Source organism: Alnus glutinosa, chromosome 14 (assembly GCF_958979055.1).
Source record: "Alnus glutinosa chromosome 14, dhAlnGlut1.1, whole genome shotgun sequence".
In the NCBI taxonomy this organism is placed as follows: Eukaryota; Viridiplantae; Streptophyta; class Magnoliopsida; order Fagales; family Betulaceae; genus Alnus; species Alnus glutinosa.
The window spans coordinates 13,157,767-13,179,979 of NC_084899.1; the positions used below are offsets into that span (position 1 = coordinate 13,157,767).

General features: G+C 37.7%; 1 protein-coding gene across 2 annotated transcripts; it reads right to left on the reverse strand.

Moving 5' to 3' along the window:
- Nucleotides 1-10,181: 10,181 nt before the first annotated feature.
- LOC133857214 (cyclin-dependent kinase E-1) lies at nt 10,182-21,021 on the reverse strand. Of its 2 annotated transcripts, none has more exons than XM_062292395.1 (16): nt 20,597-21,021; nt 20,318-20,428; nt 19,811-19,914; nt 19,686-19,728; nt 19,427-19,525; nt 17,671-17,740; nt 17,073-17,167; nt 16,909-16,942; nt 16,735-16,819; nt 16,350-16,427; nt 13,568-13,615; nt 12,168-12,200; nt 11,073-11,178; nt 10,764-10,991; nt 10,620-10,689; nt 10,182-10,509 (listed from the first exon to the last, which is right to left on the reverse strand). In XM_062292395.1, the coding sequence occupies exons 1-15, from the start codon at nt 20,837-20,839 to the stop codon at nt 10,621-10,623; spliced, it is 1,446 nt and encodes a 481-aa protein (XP_062148379.1). In that variant the 5' UTR covers nt 20,840-21,021; the 3' UTR covers nt 10,182-10,509; nt 10,620. The 2 variants fall into 2 exon arrangements, with proteins under 2 accessions (XP_062148379.1, XP_062148377.1); XM_062292393.1 differs by having other exon boundaries at nt 10,182-10,518.
- Between the last annotated feature and the right edge of the window lie 1,192 nt (nt 21,022-22,213).

Consider the following 22,213-nt stretch of genomic DNA (forward strand, 5'->3'; position numbering starts at 1 on the left):
ATCAGATTCTTTTAATTTATTCTCAAGTATATCAATAGTGTTAAATAGCATGGTATTCTCATATTTCAAAGAGTAATCAAAGCATGTGATTCAAACAGTTTAATGATTAAAGACTATTTTTTTTGCTTAACCTTTTTGAGCCTTTTATTTGAATTTTTAGAAATTTTACTCAATTTAAGAAATTCCTCAAGAAGCTCATTATCAGAATTCTCTTCAGATAACATTGAAGAATTCATGATAAAAGAAGTCAACAAAAATATGGATCACACTCAGGAAATTAATCCAAACACAAGTGTACCCACTCTTATACTAATTGAAAAATAAATTGACTTCTAATTTAACCATGTGTGTATACAATGTGTAACAAAATATCAAAAGTATAGAATTAAATGAGACAAATATTTTGTTAACGAAGTGGAAACACAACTAAGAGAAAAACCACTCCGGAGTAGCCAAACCCAGGAAAACTACTATTCAGAAGACAAAGCTAGTACAAAGATAGTAACACCTACATACCCATATGCAGCGATTGTATCTTGCACTCTAACACGTAATCTAACGTGAACGCCTCCCAATCAAGTCACCTACTTGAAGGGGTCTTCAATGGATTCCTTTACCTTAGGGCTCTTCCCTAAGATAGACTTCAACACGAGCACAACAACAGCACACTGGCAATCACTTGAGAGCTAGCAGATCTTCACAATATCTCCCTAAACACCATTTCTAAGCTATAAAGAATTCAATATCGAATTCTGTAAAGAATACATGCCTAGAGGCCTTTATTTAAGGCTAAGAAGACCTAAAACGAGCCTATCTCTGATTTCTCTAGGAGTTGTCTGGACAGAAGCATTGAGCGTCAAGACAATCTTTTGTGCAACTGGCTTTGCATAACGCGCTTCACGCGTTTCCATGTTAAGGCCGCGTTTGGACGGTGTTGCCCTAGAGTCCGGAAGGTTGCACTTTGTCTGCATGTAATTGCCATAATAGGACCGCGTCCAGACGAATGCAGAGTGATTGCACACAATTTCCTTATCAAGGATCTCGACGTCCGGACAGTGTTGCCCTAGCGTCCGGACAGGTGCAAGTTGTCTTCCCATTCCGTGTCTACAAAGGAAAGCTAGAATCTTCTCAAACTCTGAAGTGCACCCGGACGTGTTGCAATGACGTCCGGACGGATGCAACCATGAACTGTTCGAAGCTTCTCAACACTGATGGGCGTCCGGATGCATGACTGGGCCGTCCAGACAGAAATATGTATCCGGCTTCTCGGAGTTGGAATCTACACAGAATCTTCCTTCAACATTTGAAATAGCTTTTCTGAAATTCTTTTGAAGACTCTGAAATATACGGCATCCCTGTTTACATGATAGTGATTTTGTCAACAAAATGCAGTCAACAAAAACTAACACAAACTAACTTGAACATTCTTCATCAAGTAGACAAGCCCTTCATAAATCTGAATTTCCTTGGGCTTGTGAGGCTTCACTCTAAAGTATTTGGCCTTGGTGTGGCCATTCTTGCTACTGTGATGGAATGAGGGAAAACTCTTTTAAGGGTATTGCTGCTTTTGCCAAGAAGCATGATGAGGCTTGGAAGGTTTAGAGCTAGACTTACTTGTCTTTGGCTCTTGTTTCTTGATCCGATGCTTCTGATGATAGTGTGGCCTAATGTATCCTGTGACACCACAGTGATGGTAGGTAGGCTGACTTTGTTTGCTAAAATGCTTCCTGACAGGCTCTACAATTTTAGGGTTAACATTCTTACACAAAATAAAGTTCTTACCTTCTTGAGATGAATGTCTCCTATGAGGCGGGACATATTTATTATAAGAATGATTCTCAATTTCGACCTTTTTAGGAGCAACCTGCTTATTTCAAGGCCTGTTAAATTTCAACAAATAATAATTTGGTCTAATATGACCAATCTTCTCACAATTATGACAAGTAGGAACAAACTTACCTTGTGTTCTTGATTCCTTAGACTTAGAATGGCCACACCAAGGCCATTCTAAACAAGTTGTATCTACTATCAACAAGCTTAATAACAATAGAATCTAATTTAGAACCAGATGTGAAGTAGAAGCACTCAAGTCATCAACAATTAAGTAAGGCTTGTTAGAAATATCTCTATGAATATAAAGCATGCCTTTTAAATTATCTTCATGTTCTTTTAATTTTTTCTCTAGTGTAACAATAGAGTTAAACAGAATGGTATTCTCAGATTTCAAATAGTCAATTAAAGCATGTGATTCAAATAATTTAATGATTAAAAACTCTTTTTCTTGCTTAACCTTTTTGAGCTCTTTATTGGAATTTTTAGAAATTTTACTCAATTTAAGAAAATCCTCAAGGAGCTCATTATTAGAATTCTTTTAAGATAATATAGAAGAATTCATGATAAAAGAAGTCAACAAAAACAGGGATCACACTCAAGAAATTAATCCAAACACGAGTGTACCCGCTCTAATACCAATTGAAAAATATAAAGACTTCTAATTTACCGTGTATGTGATCAATGTGTAACAAAATATCAAAATGCAGAATTTAAAGAAGACATATATTTTGTTAACGAAGTGGAAACTCAATTAAGAGAAAAACTACTCCAGGGCAGCCAAACCCAGGAATTCTATTATTCAAAAGACAAAGCTAGTAACAAGACAGTAACACTCACATCTTATGCAGCGATCATATCTTGCACTCTGACACGTAACGCAACGCCTCCCAACCTAGTCTCCTACTTGAAGGGGTCTTCAATGGATTCTTTTAGATTAGGGCTCCTCTTAAGCTAGACTTCAAAGTTGATCAAATCACACAGGAACAACCCTAAGAGAGCTAGCACATATCACAATCTCTGCCTAAACACCATCTCTTAGTACAAAAGAATTTATTACCGAATTCTATAAAAAAAAATAAATGCCTACAGGCCTCTATTTATACGCTTAGAAAACCTAAATCGCCACTGATTCAGATTTCTCTAGGTGGGGTCCAGACGAAGTCATAAAGCGTCTGGACAGTTGTAAGCTGTCTTTCCCGATCTGCGTTTGCAAAGGAAAACTGGGATCTTCTCGAACTTTGAAGAGCGTCCAGACGTGTTGCTCTGACATCTGGACGGATGCAACGCTAAGCTTTTCAGAATCTTTTAGACACTGGAGGGCGTCTGAACGCTTCACTGGGCCGTTTGGACGGCAACTGGGAACCAACTTTTGCTTAAATTGCCACTGATCCAGATTTCTCTAGGCGGCGTCCGGACAGAATTACAAAGCGTCCGAACTGTGAACTGTGCAACCTCCTTTCCATAATGTGCTTCACACGTTTCTATATTAAGGCCACGTCCGGACGGTTGCAAGCTGTCTTTCCCGATCCGTGTCTGCAAAGAAAAACTGGAATCTTCTCGAACTTTCAAGAGAGTCCGGATGTGTTGCCTTGACGTTCGAACGAATGCAACGCTGAGCTTGTCAGAATCTTCTAGACACAGGAGGGCATCTGGACACTTCACTGGGCCGTCCGGACGGCAACTAGGGAACCGACTTTTGCTGAGTTGTAAATTCTTCTAGATGCTTTCATTCTTCAGGAAATTGCCTTTTCAGTGCCAGACTATGCAGATTACTTCCTTTTTGAGCCCTTTCCATCTTGGAATTAATTCTGCAATAATATCTGAAAGTCTTCTCAATTACGGTGTCTCTGTTATGGAAAATCCTGACATAGAATCTTTTTTTCAACAGAATAAGAACCAATTAGACACAATAAAATATGTAGAATATTCTACAATATTTTCTCTACTCAGCTCTTTTCTTTTCTTGAAAAATATTCTGCATTATTCTTTCTTTCTTGGCTCTTTCCTTTTCTAAATGAATACTCTGCAATATTCTTTCTTACTTAGCTCTTTCCTTTCTTGAATAAACCAATTAAGTTTTGACACCGAATTTGCCAAAAAAAAATTAGTACTTTTCAAAAAGCATTTATTAAAAATCGTAATCCTCGCAGGCTTGCTATAAAAAAATATAGAAAACAAATGTTTCAAATGCAAAAATCAATTAAAATAGAAAATGATCACCAAACGACTCGAAATTTTCCAGTATAGATCCTAACAAGTTAAATAACATCTTCCAAGTCTTGGATCAATTTTTTAGTCTCTAGAGATCATCCGAAAAAATAATTAAATAATCCTAATTTTACAATAGAAAATAGAAAAACAATTTTCTATAAACTTTTTTCTTCACCATGTTTTCTTTAAATCTCGCTTTGATACAACTTGTTGGAAATTGGGTTGTAAAAACATGTTTGTGCAGCGGAAAATAAAATTTCCAAGCCAAGATCGAACTTTATGAAGTACAGGTGAAGAAAAATGTTATTTTAATAAATTGCAAAACAAAAACACTTGCTTAAGAATTTGGCCAGTGCTTGGCTTTCTAAGCAAAACTTTGCTCCTTACTCCTCAACAAAGAACATGTGATCTCAGGGATTATGAGACCTTCAAATTTTTCACCAATGACTGATGATAACCAAAAGCGTAGGCTCTCAACGTGCTTTTCAAAACTTAAACTTGTTCTCGAGAGTTAACTCAAGAATATTAGTTCTTCGTAAAAACTAAAAAAATGTTGCAGTCACTTCTTTTATAAGAACTACATGCATATCTATTTATAGGCTCTGAATACTAGGAGAGTGAGAGACATAAGCAATGTAGGACAAAGTGTAGTAGAAGTTCTAGCTGAACTAGAACTCCCATTAGGTACATGACGTATTGGCTAGGGATTTAATTCCCTAGCCCATGCGTCATCTGCTATCCCCTTGGGCTTGGGTTTTATCCCAAGGCCCAATCCTCTTGCATCTCATGCATAGTTTCTCTCTAACCCATGTTTTTAATAAATAAAAATAATTAGCCCAACAAATAAAATATCTGATCTTATTAAATTAAATTAGCTTGGTGAGGGATCTAAAAATAAAAAATAAAAAACTAGCCAAAATAATTCCAACTCATCACACTAAACAATTGTAATTGCACTCTAGTTTATATTTTTTTTATTAAAACAATCCTTTGAACTTACTTAATATTGACTTTTGATTCTTCCATGAAATCTTCTGTAGCAGAATTACAGCCAAGATATTGCCATTTAGTTCTCTACCTCTTTATCCTTGAATCGAGAGTAATCTAATCCCTAAAATTTATCTCAACGAAAAATGTCTTATCCTTTTTAATAAAGGACTTGGAATCCTTTTCGAGAAAAGCTTTCTTACAATGTTAATTGCGATCACCCAACGCACTGAGAATGTTGACCATCATATTAGTCTCACCCATAAATGCATCAAAGTGATCTACACTTCATATCTGAGTACACAATCCTCTCAGGATTTGGAATCAATATCATAAGAAGTCTTGGGAGTATGAGTTTTTCCCATCAACAGTATTTTAGTGGAAAACAACTCTCATGGTTCGTTCAATGCATAACACCTACACATCAACCCGAAGCCTCCAACTTTACTTGATCAAGATAAATCAAGATTCGATGTGCAACAGTCTTCACAAATGGAATGCCAATTTCATTACCGTTTGCGAACTATACAAACTTTAAGACTACAAGGATTATGACTAAGACTTTATGTGATAACCCCGTTACACCATAGACCATATTCAATGTAATACAAGGGTCATTCACATGCAAAATATACACAATCATTATTAAGCATGTTAAATATCATATGCCTTATGGTAAAAAATATATTAGTGAACAACGACATTTATTCATACAAAACTTATAAGTCAACAGTACATTGGGATTTAGGGCATAAATACAACATACCAATCATTCGATGATACCTAAAAGGCAATTTTAACTTACTATCCACCTCATTCAACCTTGTCTCCTCTAAACTGGTCTATATAAACAACCACCATGACCCTCAGATGCTTCCACACCTCCATGCATCTTGCTTTCTTATTTTTTGAGTGAAAGAGAAATTTTAGAGAGAGAATATGTGATTTTGGTGTTGCTCAACTTCATTCGAGGTAAACCCTGAACTTTAAACTCTTTCTTCATAATGCTAGCATCCTAACCATGTGTTGTAGTGAGTCTTAAACATATCATGGTGTGTTCATAATTCATCTCTCTTAAAAGAAGAATATTTTCTAAGAAAGTAGGAGTTTACACTTATTTTTCATAAACCTTTACGTTAACATAATCTAACATGTTATATTGAAACTATTTTTGAGTTCTAGTTCTAAAAGAAAACGGTTTGGGTTGAGTTTTGAGTCTTTCATGCATTCTGGTACTTCTCAAAATTTCGCTATACTAGACCGAACATTCGATACTTGTGATGATCAAACGATCAACCTCAATACCGAACATTCGATAGTGACCAGAAATCGGTAATTAGAGTTTTAATGATACGTTAGAATGCTTAAGTCATATTTAGGGTTTCCATGCATGGGTTAGACTCTCGTTAGTGTTTTGTTTAATATTAGGTCGTGATTTTAGAGTAGCGAGAATTTGAAATGTCTCAGCCTTTTGATGAGTGTTTAATGTAAGTAAATACTTACAAAACTTGTATTATTTTGAAGTGCGATATGTCAACTGATTGAGCCTTTTTTCTTTTTCTTTTTAATAATAAAACATGCTGTGAGAGCCTATTGTTTTTATACTATTTCGTGACAATACTTATTTCATAGTATTAACAAATGAACAATATTTGCATCTTATGACAGGTCACTGATACATGCAGTAGAACTACCACGGGCTTACTATATGGCCTTGACCCTAAGGTCACAGAGGTTACTTAGAATGATGTTTGGCCTTGGATCCAATGGTTCTTGTGACCGGCGCAACCATGCTTGAGTGGTGGTCATTTCGGACATCATTGGCGGCATGGGCCACCCAAGATCAGACTCAGTCAGGCCACTAGTAATGGACTATAGCGTACAATATCTGGAGCACCGATGTTGTATTACAAGTCCCTCAGGACAATACTAACCCTAGCGGGAAGGGGTAATATCTTGGGTAAACATGTGGAGAATAACTATGACTTATATATAGCATGTTTTCTCTGCATTAAAATATTAGTATTATTACCAGAATTACGCCCATTGGTTCTTCAAAATAAATTACTTTTCTACCTAGGTGTAATAACAAAAGGCAATACACATCATTTGTAAAAATTTATGTCTAAGATTCCAAAGACATAAGACTTAGGGTTCATTGAATAGTCGCTTTGTAATTATTTATTTACTAAGTCGTGGACTTATGCAGTTATTTCCAACACTTCGGTCTTTTGCAGATTAGCAGGTCTCTTGAGGATAGAGTGATGAATTCACTGGATGAAGATGCCAAGCGGATGATTCATAGTGTCTGGATTGTGTAAATAGAATTTAATTATATGGCAGTGTTTGTTTGGAAGCTCTAAGTTCAAGTTGATGATACATGCTGATGTGATGATAAATTTAGAACTAAATCTCATATCATGATTTCTGTTTCCGCATGCCCTTTTTTACTTTGATTCAATTTTAGGGTAACTTCTCCAGCCAATTGCCAATTAATTGAATTAAGGAAACTGCCAGTAACCCTCCAAGTTAAGTAAAATACAATTACCTAATTTTAGAGGCGTTACAAATAGTCTTACAAGGTAGGTGATAGAAGAGTGGGAAGAAATAAAATGAGAAAGAGTAAATAGTATTTTATGAAAATTACCATAAAGCATTGCATTTTGAAGATGTCATCTCGTTTGTAATTAAAGATGGCAAGGTTGCTAGTTGATGTCATTCAAACTGCCATTCCAAGTCAACACCAAAATTAGATGTAGGTAACACCCATTCAAAGTAAAGCTTACTAAAAAATGCCCTCCTCTCTCTTCTCTCTCTTCTCAGCCTTGCTCTATTCCTTACCCATATTTGCCACTGCAAGAGGAGGGAAGAGACCTTCTCTTCCCTCCTGTCCTTCTTCCCCTCCTCTTTATGGAGCTTTTTCATTTTGTTGTTATTTGGCTAGTGGTTTTTCTAGCCCTTTTCACTTCTTTTGAGGCTCTATCCGTCGTTTTGTGCAACTTATCCCACCCTAAATCACAAGCTCAGAGTCATGGCTCCACCTCTCCTCTGGTTTTCTTCTCCGCCAATCTCTCCACCTTCTCCACCGTGTTGGTAGCCATATTTGTTAAGGGTTTGAGATTGGATTTTTTTAGATCTACTCTCCTCCGTCAGGCCCAGAAGCCAACAAGCCAACTCACTTCGTTCACCGACGTTCTAGCTTCCTTCTGCCATTAGCCGATGTTGATTCCGAGACCCACGTGTCGGGGCGTGGACTTCACGCGCCGGCCAACTCCACTGTGCCTAATGCAGAAGCTAGTTTTTTTTTTTTTTTTGGAAGGGGAGGGGGGGGGGGGGGGGGGAGGGGGTTAAATACCTTACACCCCCCTGTGGTTTTAAAACTTTGTTTTTTGCCCTTTGAGTTTTCCTTTTTTCCATAGGTAGTACTTGTGTTATGAGAAAAGACGAATATGGTACTTCCATCTATTTTTTTGTCCAAAACTGACTAATTTTCACGTCAGCGACATGTGGCACCCTTAAAATTACGACACGTGGCTACTTTTTTTTTATTATTATTATTTTCTATTTCAAGGCTTTTTAAAAAAATAAATAAAAAAATTAGGGGTGGCTGAGCCACCCCATTGGGCCACATCGGGGTGCCCGGTCACCCCCATTTTGGCCAAAGGGGTGCCTCAGCCACCCCCAAGGCCAGTTTTGGGGGTGACCGAACCACCCTCAAGGGCCAAAATGGGAGTGGTTTGGCCACCCCTAGACCAGCCGATCATTGAGTGGCTGAAGGGGTGGTTCGGCCACCCCCAAGGGCCAAAGTTATAAAAAAAAATAAAAATAAATAAAAATAAAAATAAAAAAAATATTGGCCCTTGGGTGTGGCCGAACCACCCCTAAGCCAAATGAGGGTAGCTGAGCTGCCCCCAAGCCAAATGGGGGTGGTTTCGGCCACCCCCATTTTGGCCCCTGGTGGTGGCTGAACCACCCCCAAGGGCCAAAATTGGCCTTTGGGATGGCTAAGCCACCCGTTAGGCCAAAATGGGGATGGCCAACCACCCCCATGTGGCCCAAAGAGATGGCTCCTACATTATTTTATTTTTTATTTTTTTAAAAAAAGTCTCAAAATAAATAAATGGAAACCACGTGTCACAATTTTAATGGTGTCATGTGTTGCTAATGTGAAAATTCATCAATTTTGGACGAAAAAATAGACAGAGGTATCATCTTCGTCTTTTCCCGTAACATAGATACCACCTATGCAAAAAAAGAAAATTGAGGGGGCAAAACATAAAAGTTTTAAACCACAGTAGGCAAAAAGATATATATATATATATATATTTCCCTTTTTGTGTCTTTTTGGTTCTTGGATACCTTTGTATCCGGAGTGTTGGTACCTCTCTACTATTTAGTCCCTGTTTTTTACTGTCCTTATTTTTTACTATGACAGTGCATCTTCAACTTCAACTTCCTTTCGATTGTTGTTGCTATTTTCAAGTAAGAATTTGGATGTGTTCGCCTTCTTTTGCTTCTGTAAACGCCTTGTACAACCCCTTGAGATGACCGGATCATTTATTTGGCCAATTTCCTAACCTTTGTTTATATTTCTCTATGGGATTATTATTGAGCGCACCATTTTTCTGGCTTAAGGAATCAGGATCACTCACTCTCTCATCCTTTCGGATAAAGAGCAAAAATGATCATCTTTTGTAACTATTTTCTTAATCAATTAGAGAAAAAAAATATTAAAAAAATTAGTCAATACCAAGAAAAAATAAAAATAAAAAATAAAATCAACCAGAAGAAGAAATATTACCCCCAAAAGCTTTAAGTTGTGCAACTTAGAAAGGATGTAAGCAATAATTTACATAATAGCTCATGCATATCAAACTATAACACTATCCTTCTATAAATACTTTGCCACGTCAGCCTTGTAAAAGGTTGGAAAAAGTTTTGGTGAGTAATGATTAGAAAACAATCAAATTACACGTTCATTACACACCCCCACTTACATGGGTCCCATGTGATAGTAGGTCCCATTTCATGTGAAGGGAAAGTGTGTAGTTAGTGTATAATGGGTGGTTTTGTATCATCCCCCTTGAAGCTACTAATTAGTTGGAATTTTTTTGGCTCTTCCGACAGAAAATTATGGACGTGACACAAGATAATGAAATTGCTCTTTTGAACTTTGTGATTTTATCAATCCACCCTCTACATTCATCATCCTCCCTCCATCTGGAACTTCCAAATTAAAAAGAAGAAAATAAAATTTGATATTTGCTTATAATTTTCAGGTTTTTCTAAAATTTGATGGTCACATTTAGTATACATAGCAACATGTCCATATGCGCTCCAGCTAGGGCGGAGTTTGTGCCTCTTTTACCTCCCCCCCATTTTACACACAAGTTCTGACGACTTGAAGTGTAATTATGGGTTTACATCCTGGCAAGAAATGAATCGGCCCGGGCATGACTAACCCAAGTTATCTTTCACCTGCATAATCTAACAAAATGAATAATAAAATAAATCTCTTCAACAACTCATTACACTCACAAACAGAATCATGGACAAAATCAACGGAGGGAATTCAGGAGTTACACTACCTCACATGCGCCTCGATTTCTGCTGCGGAGGGTATCCAGTCATCCCCATTGCCGGATCTTTCCTTCTCAACTGCTTCAGAAAAATGGGGCATCAGAAATAGGAACCATTTGATAACAAAAAGACTAGGACTCAACACAGTAAACCTGCTGCTGCTGCTGCTGATGAGTCTGGGCAGAAACACCCCGCTGCATCGGAATGCCACCGGGATTCATTCCAGCGCTCATCCCTGCCTGAGATGTTAGGTTATAAGCTGGCATGCCCTGAGGTTGCATCCTTTGCATGCCACCTACTGCCATCTGCCGAGGAACAGATCTCATTGTCCCTCCATGAGCACCAGGCATGCTCCCAGAAACTACATTTCCAGATGATACCTAGTCCAATGAATCAGAGAATGAGCAAGCACAAATCATCCAGAGAAGAAACATAAGAGACACACACATGCACATATATACCGGTTGTGAAGGTTGAAGACTAGTTGTCCCTTCAAAATCTGTACTTGTGTCCACTGGACGAGTAGGATAGTTCACAACTTTCTCCACAGATGGGCCTACCAATGCACTGAAATTGATATAACATATTCCTCGTCAAAATGAAGGAAATGTACTTTGTGCTATATGCTTCAACATTACTTAAAAAAGAAGTTTTGCTTATTCAACTCATGCATCTATTGAGTTACCCTCAGCAGATGCATGATAGGCACACCCAACACAATCCTTGAGGTTCGACACCCTCTCTATAGAATCTATCATACAGTGATTAGTGCTATTGCGAGTGATATTACTATTGACGTTTGAAAACGACCGCATCGACCAAAAGAGAGCATAGAACTACCACTTTTCTACTGTTACCCCCCTTTCATTAGGGAATCTTGTTAAATTGGACGAAATATTCTATTTTTGGACGTTAAATTTTGTTTAAAGACAGAAATATTCTCAAACAGTAATTTAATAAAACAATATTAAATGTAATATATATATATATATATATATATATATATATATATATATATATATATTAAAAAAAAAAAGGGGGGGGGGGGGGGGGGGGGTGACTGCCACCTCTGGTTGGCTTGCGGCCACCTCGGAACCTGGGGTGGCTCCGCGGCCACCTAGGTTCCGGGGTGGCCAGGAGCCACCCCAAAGGTGGTCGGAGCCACCTCTAGGGGTGGCTCATGGGCCACCCCCGAGTTTCAACCCGGGGTGGCCGGCGCCACCACCTTTCTTTCCTTTTTTTTTTATTTTTTTTAATTTTGAGGGTATTTTATGTAAATTTTGATTTTAAGTTCGGGTATTTGAGTCTTTTCACGGATTTAACTGACAAAATGGGGGTAACAGTATGAAAATGGTAGTTCCATGCTCACTTTTAGTTGATGTGTCAGTTCATGATGACATGTTGATAATGGCTGGTAGTTGATGGGGAGAAAAGGTAATTACCCCTAAATATTAAAAACATTTGAAAAAAAAAAACTTTTGTATATAGCATTTTGAAAAAGAAAAAAAGACCAAAACGAAAAGAATTGAGAGAAAAAAAAAAAAAAGGGCCCTTACTTCCGCCCTGGGAGAGGTTCAATCCGAAAATACCTGAAAAGCAAAACACAAAGGACACTAAGAATGTGGTATATATTAACTTATATAAAGCTTACAAATATTGAATTATGCCCCACAATCAAAGTGATAATAATGTTAGACACTTCATTAGGATAAATACAACATCAAGATTAGAGTCCTACAAGTGTAAAGTTTTCTCTACCACAAACATAAATACATCAATTAGGGTATAAAGGCAAGTGTCAACACCAAACTGTGGTGTCAAACTCAGACAGGCCTAAGAAGAAATACATTCTTTCATGCACAAAAAGGGGAGGAAAACCATCTGAAAATAGTTGGTATACTGAGAAAAAATGAGAGACAAATTAGAACATTTATGTACATATGTATCTTTTCAAACCCACCTCCACCCCCCACCCCCAAAAAAAGATAAAACATATAGCAAGCCTTGAATGATGAGTCACAATGCCGGCCAAAATAGTCAAGGGCCAAAATTCATGTACTGAAATATGAAGCCTACAAATGATGAACTCAGGGAGTGTAATGAGTTAAGGTCCAAAACCTCAATATCTCACTCAAAATTAAGAGTCTAACCAAAACCTAATTGCAAAAAATAAACAATCAATGTGAAATTGCATATAAATATTTATGCAATAAAGACTTCTAACTCTGGGAAGCAAAATAGATATTCGCATATGCAACCATGAGTGTCACAAATGTTGACTCAACATCCTGTCAGGATATCATATGATCTAATGTGAGGAATAAACCAAAAACTTTATGACTATAAAATTCTTACAAGCCAAGTGAATGTATATACTACCTGAGCTGTATTCAAGATAACTGAATTGCCAAAAATCTATAAGAGCGACTACACAACCTTGGGATTTCCAGAACTTCCCACTTAATAATACACATGGCCATCGCCGGTCTGTGTAAGCATGGAACTAGAAGATGCACAGTCAGAGAGGTTACTGTCTTTCCACCATAATGGGCAGTCTCTGGGACTAGAGGTCTTTTTTTCTTTTTTTTTTTCTTTTTTTTTCTTTTTTTTTCTTTTTTTTTTTCTTTTTTTCACACAAAAGAAAAAACAAAAGGCTGCCCTCAGAATTCAGATTCCTCCAACAGAATGCAGACGAGAAGAAGAAGAAAAGAAGAAAAAGAGAAGAACAATCTTATTATCAGGTTTCTGTCAGACACCACCAAGAAATGAAAATAAAATCATGTGGGATCCATGTTTTATGGTAAGATAAAATGACTCGATCAAACTGTAAGAAAAATCAACCCCAGCTTCCCCCGCAAACGCCAGGGAGACATACCATTTAACAGTAAATAATAAATAATTCTAGAGGAGAAAACAATAGAGAGAGAGAGAGAGAGAGAGAGAGAGGAGGTCATACTCATGCTCTAGAGCTTGTGAAGCAGTTATACGCTTCCGAGGATCATATCTACATATAAAGACAATCACCACACACAATCAGATCTGGCATGCATTATAGCAAGAAATATAGTATAGCATGAATTATAACTGGAATCCCAACGAATAACAGACAGGTTTTTCACTTGAACAAATTGAGCACCAAAATCTGATTGTCACCCCCTACAAGTACTTCATAGAAATGTCTAAATAAAAATTTAAAGAAAAACAGAATGCTAAGAATGAATGAATGACATGATGAGAATTTATTCCCTCTATGTCCTTGAGGCACCAGTGCCTTTAGAGACCATCGTGGCTTCCTCAATCTCATCGTGCAAAAATTGGCGGCAGATTGATATGTGTATATATATATATATATAAAAGAGAGAGAGAGAGAGAGAGAGAGAGAGAGAGAGAAGAGTTTGGGTGTAAGATTTTAGCTTTGAGATGGTGGCAGATGGGCTACCAGAGGCATCAGAGTCTCATGTGGGGGGCAGTGGCAAATAGGAGTAGAGGTCTGGCGGGAGTTGGCGAAGGCACTATGGAAGATCAAGGTGGGTGCCTCTTTTGTGCTTTTTAATAAATTGCATTTACTTATATATATATAAAATAAACATAAACTAATAGAAAATAAAAACAAAACAAGGTGATCCTCTTTCTCCTATGTTGTTTGTGGTGGTTATGGAAGCGTTTAGCAGGATGTTGAATGCGTCTATGCTCCAAGGCTTGCTTTCAGGCTTCTCAGTGGGCTTCATGGGTAATGAAGCTTTAGTGGTGAATCATTTACTGTTTGCGGATGATACCTTAATTTTTTGTGGAGCTCAAGCCGAGCATGTTCGAAATTTGAGGTGTACCTTCTTATGTTTCGAAGCGGTGTCAGGGTTGAGGATCAATTTAGGCAAATCCGAATTGGTCCCTATTGGCGAGGTGGAAGATGTAGAGTCTTTGGCTCATATTCTGGATTGTAAAATTGGATCTCTGCCGATGACTTATTTGGGTATGCCGTTGGAGGCGTCATTCAAATCTATTTCTATTTGGAATGGGGTTATTGAGAAGGTGGAACGAAGGTTGGCTAGTTGGAAGAAACTATATTTTTCCAAGGGTGGTAGGGTAACTTTGATTCACAGTACTCTTTCTAGCATTCCTACTTATTATTTATCTTTGTTCCCTATTCCTATGAGTGTAGCAAAGAAACTGGAGCGGCTTCAAAGGGAGTTTCTGTGGAGTGGTTTGGGTGATGAGACTAAATTTCATTTAGTCAATTGGCATCAAGTCTGCACTCCAATTAAGGTTGGTGGTCTGGGTGTTCGTAATGTTATTAATTTTAATCAAGCCTTATTGGGGAAGTGGATTTGGAGGTTCTCTCAAGAGCGTGATGCTTTGTGGAGATCGGTGATTGAGGTGAAGTACGGGAGTGTGAGGGGAGGTTGGTGTTCTTTACCGGTTACGGGGCCTTATGGTGTCAGTGTTTGGAAGTTTATTCGAAGGGGGTGGGATAGTGTTGCCAAGTTTTTGCGTTTTGAGGTGGGAGATGGGGCTCATATTCGCTTTTGGCATGATCTTTGGTGTGGAGACAAGCCTCTCAAGCTCTGTTTTCCAGCTTTGTACTCTATTGCGCGTTCTCATGATGCTTGGGTGGTGGATAATTTATCTGTGATTGGAGGCGTGGTTCACTAGAATGTTCTCTTTACGCGCTATGCTCAGGATTGGGAGGTGGAGATGGTGATGTCCTTCTTCGATCAGTTATACTCTACTCGGGTTCGACATGGGGAGGTTGATAGGGTGGTGTGGAATCCTTCCAAGGGGAGGAATTTTGAAGTGAAGACTTTCTACAAAGCTTTAGTTTGTCACGAGGCGGTCTCTTTTCCTTGGAAGGGTATATGGCGTGTTAAAGCTCCGAAGCGGGTGGCGTTTTTTGTTTGGACAGCGGCTTTAGGAAAGATCTTAACTCATGACAATTTACGTAGGCGTGGTATTGTGGTGGTTGAGTGGTGTGTTATGTGTAAAAAGCATGGGGAGTCCGTTGATCACCTTCTTCTTCATTGTGATGTGGCTCGGGTTGTTTGGAGTTTTTTTTATAGCTTGTTTGGGGTGGAGTGGGTTATGCCTAGTAGTGTTGTGGATTTATTGAGGGGTTGGGGCACTTTGCTGGGTCGTGGTCCTGTTTTTCGTATATGGAAGCAAGTTCCTTTATGTGTTTTGTGGGGCTTATGGCGTGAAAGAAATTCTAGGCTTTTTGAGGATGTGGAGTCTTCAGTTGGGGCTATTTGTAGAAAGGTGCTTAATTTGTTATATCTTTGGGTGTCGGCGCATAGCTCGGGTAGTTTGTTGTTCGCTGACTTTTTACTTTCGTGTTCTTTCATTTCCTCTGTTTAGGGGTACTTTTGTATACTTCATGTGTACTAGGGTTGCGCCCCTCTGCGCTTTTTATTGAATTCTTACTTATCAAAAAAAAAAACTAAACAAGAAAACTACACCGACACCCATTATACTTTCTATTGGTAAATGAAATCATAAAAGAAATAATAAGAATTGAAGATTGTTTTATATGTGGCTGATGTGGCTGATGCCACATAGATAATGTTCTGCTATTTAATCACCTCAGTCAATGCTTATCGTGATATTTACATATTAACATGATCTCAGGGACTCAATTGAGTCTTTCAAACATTAGGGAAATTGAAAACAAGACCAAATTTAAAAGCAAAATAGTAGTTAAGCTAGTAAGATGACAAATAAATAGATAGCTAGAAGGCACCACATACTCAAGCATCTTAGATAGGAGGTCATATGCAGGACTTTTTGTAGAGAGATGAACGACACTATTAAGGCCAGTATTGTCACTGTAAAAAAAAAATTAAAAAAGAAATTAAGAACAATAAGAAACAAACAAATCACAAACAAGTTAAGCCTCGCAAGGGAGGAAGTGACCAATAAAATGATATATGCAAATAATTTCCCTTTTTTTTTTGGACACATAAATACACAACTCCTGCACCAGCACAAGATCGAACACGTAACCTCACCCTTCACCCCTTAATAGAGGAGATACCACTTGGTCCAAATACCATTGCCCCATGCACATAAGTTCCTCAAACGTCTATTTCACTTTTAATACCTGATTTGATAAAATAAGGAAAAAAAACTTACTACTTGTGCCCTTGTATATGCTGCACATCTTGTTGCCAATGTGGAAGATTTGGAAGTGTTGGCCACTTTTCTGGTGTGGGATGGCCTTATGCAACAACGACGAACTGTGATATAGCTTTGCAACATATAAAAGTAAGAAAAGGGATCCAACATGAAAGTAAACAGAAAAATTACCTAAGACCTTGAATATCTTGTCAAGTTGATCAAGCTGCACAAGCAGAAAAATATATTAAAATGCATTGTATATGGTTCAGACTAGGAAATTGCATCTAGCAAATGGGAAGTCAGTTAAAGAAGCTAAACTTTCAAGATATATAACGTCAGAAACAACATTGTACCTGGAAAGGATTTGGTGTCGCCTTGACTTCAGCACCTTGAAAAAGTGGCTTCAAAGTCAAAAGCTCAGCAAAAATGCATCCAACAGCCCACATATCTAGTTGCAATATTAAGGATATACTGCTTTCTTAATTCACGTACAATCATATAGTGGCGTGCAAAATGGCAAAAAATTAAACCAGAATTCATCGTGAGCAGTTTTCAACATTCACTTCATTTATGCTATATTAGCTCTTTTCTTCCATTGACAATGGACATTCTTCCCTGTCAATCTTAATAACTTGTGCAGTAGAATTCCCTTCTAATTAAAGTTAAAGAATAATGTACCTACTATACCATGCAACCAACATTAGTTTAAACCACCGCTTCTAGTGTAAGTATGCATAAGAAAAGAAACACAACACGTCAAAAATCAACAAGTATCATCCTAGCAAAACTCTAATTTGAGAGAACAACCAATATGCATAAATCAGTACCCTTTAGCGTCAAAAGTAGAGCAAATATAAATATCTACTGGCAACTTTGTTTGAACATAAAAATGCATGGATCTATTATGTGTTCTTGTAAATAGAAGAATGCAGAATATGTTGTCAAGGATACCAACGGCACTTGTGTAGTGCTTTGCCCCAAGCAGCAACTCAGGTGCACGATACCAAATAGTTACCACGACCTGCAAGTAATAATCAACAAATCAACTTGCAGGAAACCAAAGTATCATAAAAACATAAGCAAATAATTTTTTAAATAACCAGCTTAATGGGCCTCCGGGGATAGGGGGAAACCTATTCAAGCTCCCAAGATATCACAGGACAAGTGAAATGCTAACACAGGTAAAAGAGGAGGTTCCAGAACCCAGTATATCACAAAGACTTAAAATCCAAGTATTCAGCATATCAACTACTGACATACTGAGACAAATGCACTGTAAGCAAGGAGATGTCATTCACATATCAGATGGAAACAACTTTGATTACCGTACGATCAAGACATGGGCAACACTTCATTTTAGTGGTCACCATAATGCATGTATTGTAGATTGGTACAGCTACTAACAGAAACCAGAGCACCCTGAAGGTTTTAGTAATACTATTTTCAAGAAGAGACTACAAATAAAAAGAAAGCACCTTAGTTGGAAATGCCCAAATTTTGAACATTTGCAGTAAGATACTCCTAACTATCCTCACATTCCTTGCTTCTGAAGTTATGGAATATTCTTTTCTTTTCTTTTTCTTGTGTGTATGTGTTGCATGTGCTGAAGAAACAGCTACATCTTACAGATCTGAATATCTCTCAGCCCCCGCTCATCAATCCAGTAGAGCAATTGGTGAGAAGCCAAGACCCAGTGGCAGACCAAAAATGAAAAAGTGATAACAGTAAATCTGAGTTTTTAAGAAGCTAAAAACTCCAATAAGCATCCATTGCCTCGAGTATTATCTGCTTCACATTAGGCTTGCTCCAAGAAGCCTCACTAGTCTCATGCATGAGGAAGCTCAATGGAGGAGTATGGGGTTTGTTTGGTGGGACACATACATTTTTATACAAAGTTCAAGTTAGATTTTCCCAATTCAGAATTGGAATGCCTGGTTTCTTTCAATAAATTGCATGCAGTTCAGATTCCTCAACACACAGACACACAAATAGAAAGAGGATGTGTCTATCAGGGAACATGATAGATGTAGATTCCTCCCACAAAACATTGTTAGTCCCAGCTAACTATCACTCCAAGGTGTCTTCTTAAATGTGTTAGGCTGCTAGATTCAAGAGTTTGACGGTGACCATCAAAAAACTAGATATGGCTTATTCTGACAATATATAAAATAAGGGGTAGGCCCAGTTTATTGATTCTTGTCATTGCACAGTTCAGTGGCCCAATAAATTTTTGGTCAGATTTAGTTCAAAGATACCGAAAATCATTATTGATCTCTGTGTTGGAGACCAATCCATGAATCAGCAATTATAAAGCCATCCAGAAGGAAGCTTCTCATAATTTCTTTAGGTTTAACCAAAAAGAATGACAGAGGCAAATTCTTAAGGACATCCCCAAATTGTCAAACAATTGTCCTTTTTTCCTCAAAACTGCTTGTTTGCTTGGGGATTTTCAATGGATATTAGCGTTTGCCTCCCATGACCCTCTTTATTTTTATAGACTGAGGAAAGACAGGCATCAGATTTCATTTATCTAATTTTGAGACATCTGTATTCATAAATTGTATTAGACTCATAAAATCTCTTGAGTGCATATCAGAGAGGTCTGCCTATTTGTTCATTGTCATGTAATTTTTCATATAAATAAATACGAGTAAGACATGAAAATACAGACACTAAAGTGCTAAAGAATGCAAAAGATGACTCCTACCCCATTGTCAGATAACGGCTTCAAGGGAGCTTGGTATATTCTTGCAAGTCCAAAATCAGCAATTTTTACAACTCCTTGCTCATCTCCGTCACCCATAACCTGGTCAAACAAGATTCATGTAAACCTCGCAGCATGTGTATAAGTTCGCAAACGCACACCCAGCATGCACACGCATATGAGCACAAATTCTGTACAGAAAGACTTTAGGCAGTAAAGGTATTCATCAAATAACAGACGGATAGGGTGGTCGAAACACTACCAAGATATTTGATGGCTTTAGATCTCGATGTATGATCCAATTACTGCAGCAAGTTCCATCATTTTCAGAGACAAAGATGACACTGCAACGGAATTAAACATCAGTGTTACAGAAATAAACCTTACCTGTGGAGATAGTTCAGCCCATTGAGCAGTTGCCAGAGCAATGATTTAACTGTGTACGGACCGATGGCATGGTTAACCTTGTCCCTATGATGTCTAATAATTTCCTGTCACACGATGATCATAAATGGTTCTCTTAAGCAGATAAAACTATCAAATATTTGAAATTGATGGCTACATATATATTTTTCTTCGGTCTGAAGATCCTCAGACTAGCATTAAGTTCTTCACCTCACAACACCATGTGATAGCCTGAAAGAAATACTGAAGTGCATTCTTAGTTAAAATATAGCCATTAGAAAATAAACCCCAGAAAAGGACTTGACACATAGCGCTTCGTAGTGCATCCGATTACAACAGTTTATTTGGCAGTCGGAATGCCCAAAAACTTAAAGAAGGATATGTTCCTAAAATTAGCAACGGTTCTACACATTACGATATGTGCCTCTATGCTCTAAAATCTTTCAAGAAGCAATTGGGAAACCAAAATTAAAAGAAAATGGCACTCACATAAAGGTCATGCTCGGCGTAATCGAAAGCCAGATATAGGGACATGTCGGCGTGATTGATGTGAACATTCACAAGCTTGACAACGTTTTCATGTGAAATCTCCCGTAGTAACTGCACCAACTCGCCCAAGAGAAAATTAGGAAAACTGTGCCCAGTCTTAGCAAGACACGGCTTTTTTTTTTTTGGATTCTTGTTCAATTTGATTGAGAGAAACAAGAAAAGAGAGAACATTATCGGGAAGCAAACAGAGAGGAGGAGGAGGAGGAGGAGAAAGAGGACCATGATTTCGCGGATGGCGGTGGGTGATACGCCGTCGCCGTCCTTGGACTGCTTGAATTTCTTGATGGCTATGGACTTTCCGCGATTGGTGGTGGGGGACTTGATCCTGGCCAAGAACACCAGCCCGTAGGTGCCCTCCCCGATCTTCCCTATCAGATCGTACTGCTGCAGCCACTCCGGCTTGTTGCTCGAGTTGTTGTTGGTTGAAAGGGCTCTGTTGCTCCCAGAGTTGCCATCTCCCATTTTGGTACCGGAGGATATTGGCTCGGTAGCATATGCTACTGTAAATTTGTTACCGCGAACACAAAGTTCCCCGCCCGCCGGTTAAGGAAATGCAGCCCCCTCACCCCCTTATTTTTCTCTCTGGCTTTCTTTTCTTTTTTATTAGGGCACGTTTGTTATTGGATAACAGTATTTTTCACTCTTGGAAGTTGGAATGGAATGCTATTTCTCCCGAGGCCTTATTTTGTTATTGGTGCACATCAGTCGTGAAACCGTTGGCTCTATTCATACATCTAGAAACCTACTTTTGTGCAAGAGTCTTTTTTCCATTTCTCCCCCTAGTCATCCTCAACTCCTTTGACAGAAATTGTTGGTTGCAAATTTGCAATTGGCACACCTTTCATTAATAATGATCACAGGGCTTTTTTTTTTTGCTTTTTTTTTTTTTCTTTTTTTTAAGAAGAAGAAGATCGCAGTTTTTTTAATAGCATCTATAAGGCTGACTTTTTGTTTTTTTTTTACATGTCCACATAAAAAGGGAATGAGGGATTCGAACTAATGACCTCCGTTTCATAAGGTATGGTCTCCAACCGATTAAGTTATTCCTTGGAAACTAAAGCTGATTATTTTTGCTTTATTCTAATTAGCATTTTGAATTACGACTCTACCCAAGTATATTTTTGTTTATAGATTTCTTCTTCCTTTATTTTTTGTATCTTTTTTTAATTCTACAGTGAAGCTTAACCTTGCAAACATTAGCATCATCATCACATACGTTAGTATACTTGCACAAAATGAAGCCCCAGTTCTTTCAAAAAAATAAAAATGAAGCCCAAGTTTCATTCTATACACCAGCTTGTGCTGATTTATTTACTAACTTAATATTTAATTTTTTATATATATATTTGTGTATGTATTAAGACAGACATTATATTGTTGGTTAAAAATCTTCAAGCATGAATTAAAAAATAAAATAAAAAATAAAAAAGTTAAAATATAATTGTTTGTTTAAAAAATAAAGAAAAAATCTTAAAAATGTAAAATAGAATTGTATTAGAAGTTTTTTTTTTTTTTTTTTTGGCAATTTGGTTACAATATGATTACATTCACCAGCATATTGCACTTTACCTAATAAATGAATACATATTCAGTGTCTTATTCTACTATTACAACCAATAGGAATAGATATTTCTCTAACGCTTTGTTAGTTTGTGATTGGCTGTATTTTGTTAGACAAAATCACTTTTATGTAATGTTGCTTATTAACCAGGGATGCTGTTTATATTTAGAGTCTACATGTTAAATATGTGCTTCAAGAAGATTCTGTGTGGATTTCAAGACAGAGAAGTCAAATCCCTTGCATCCGTCCAGACATCTCTGTCAGCCATCCGAACG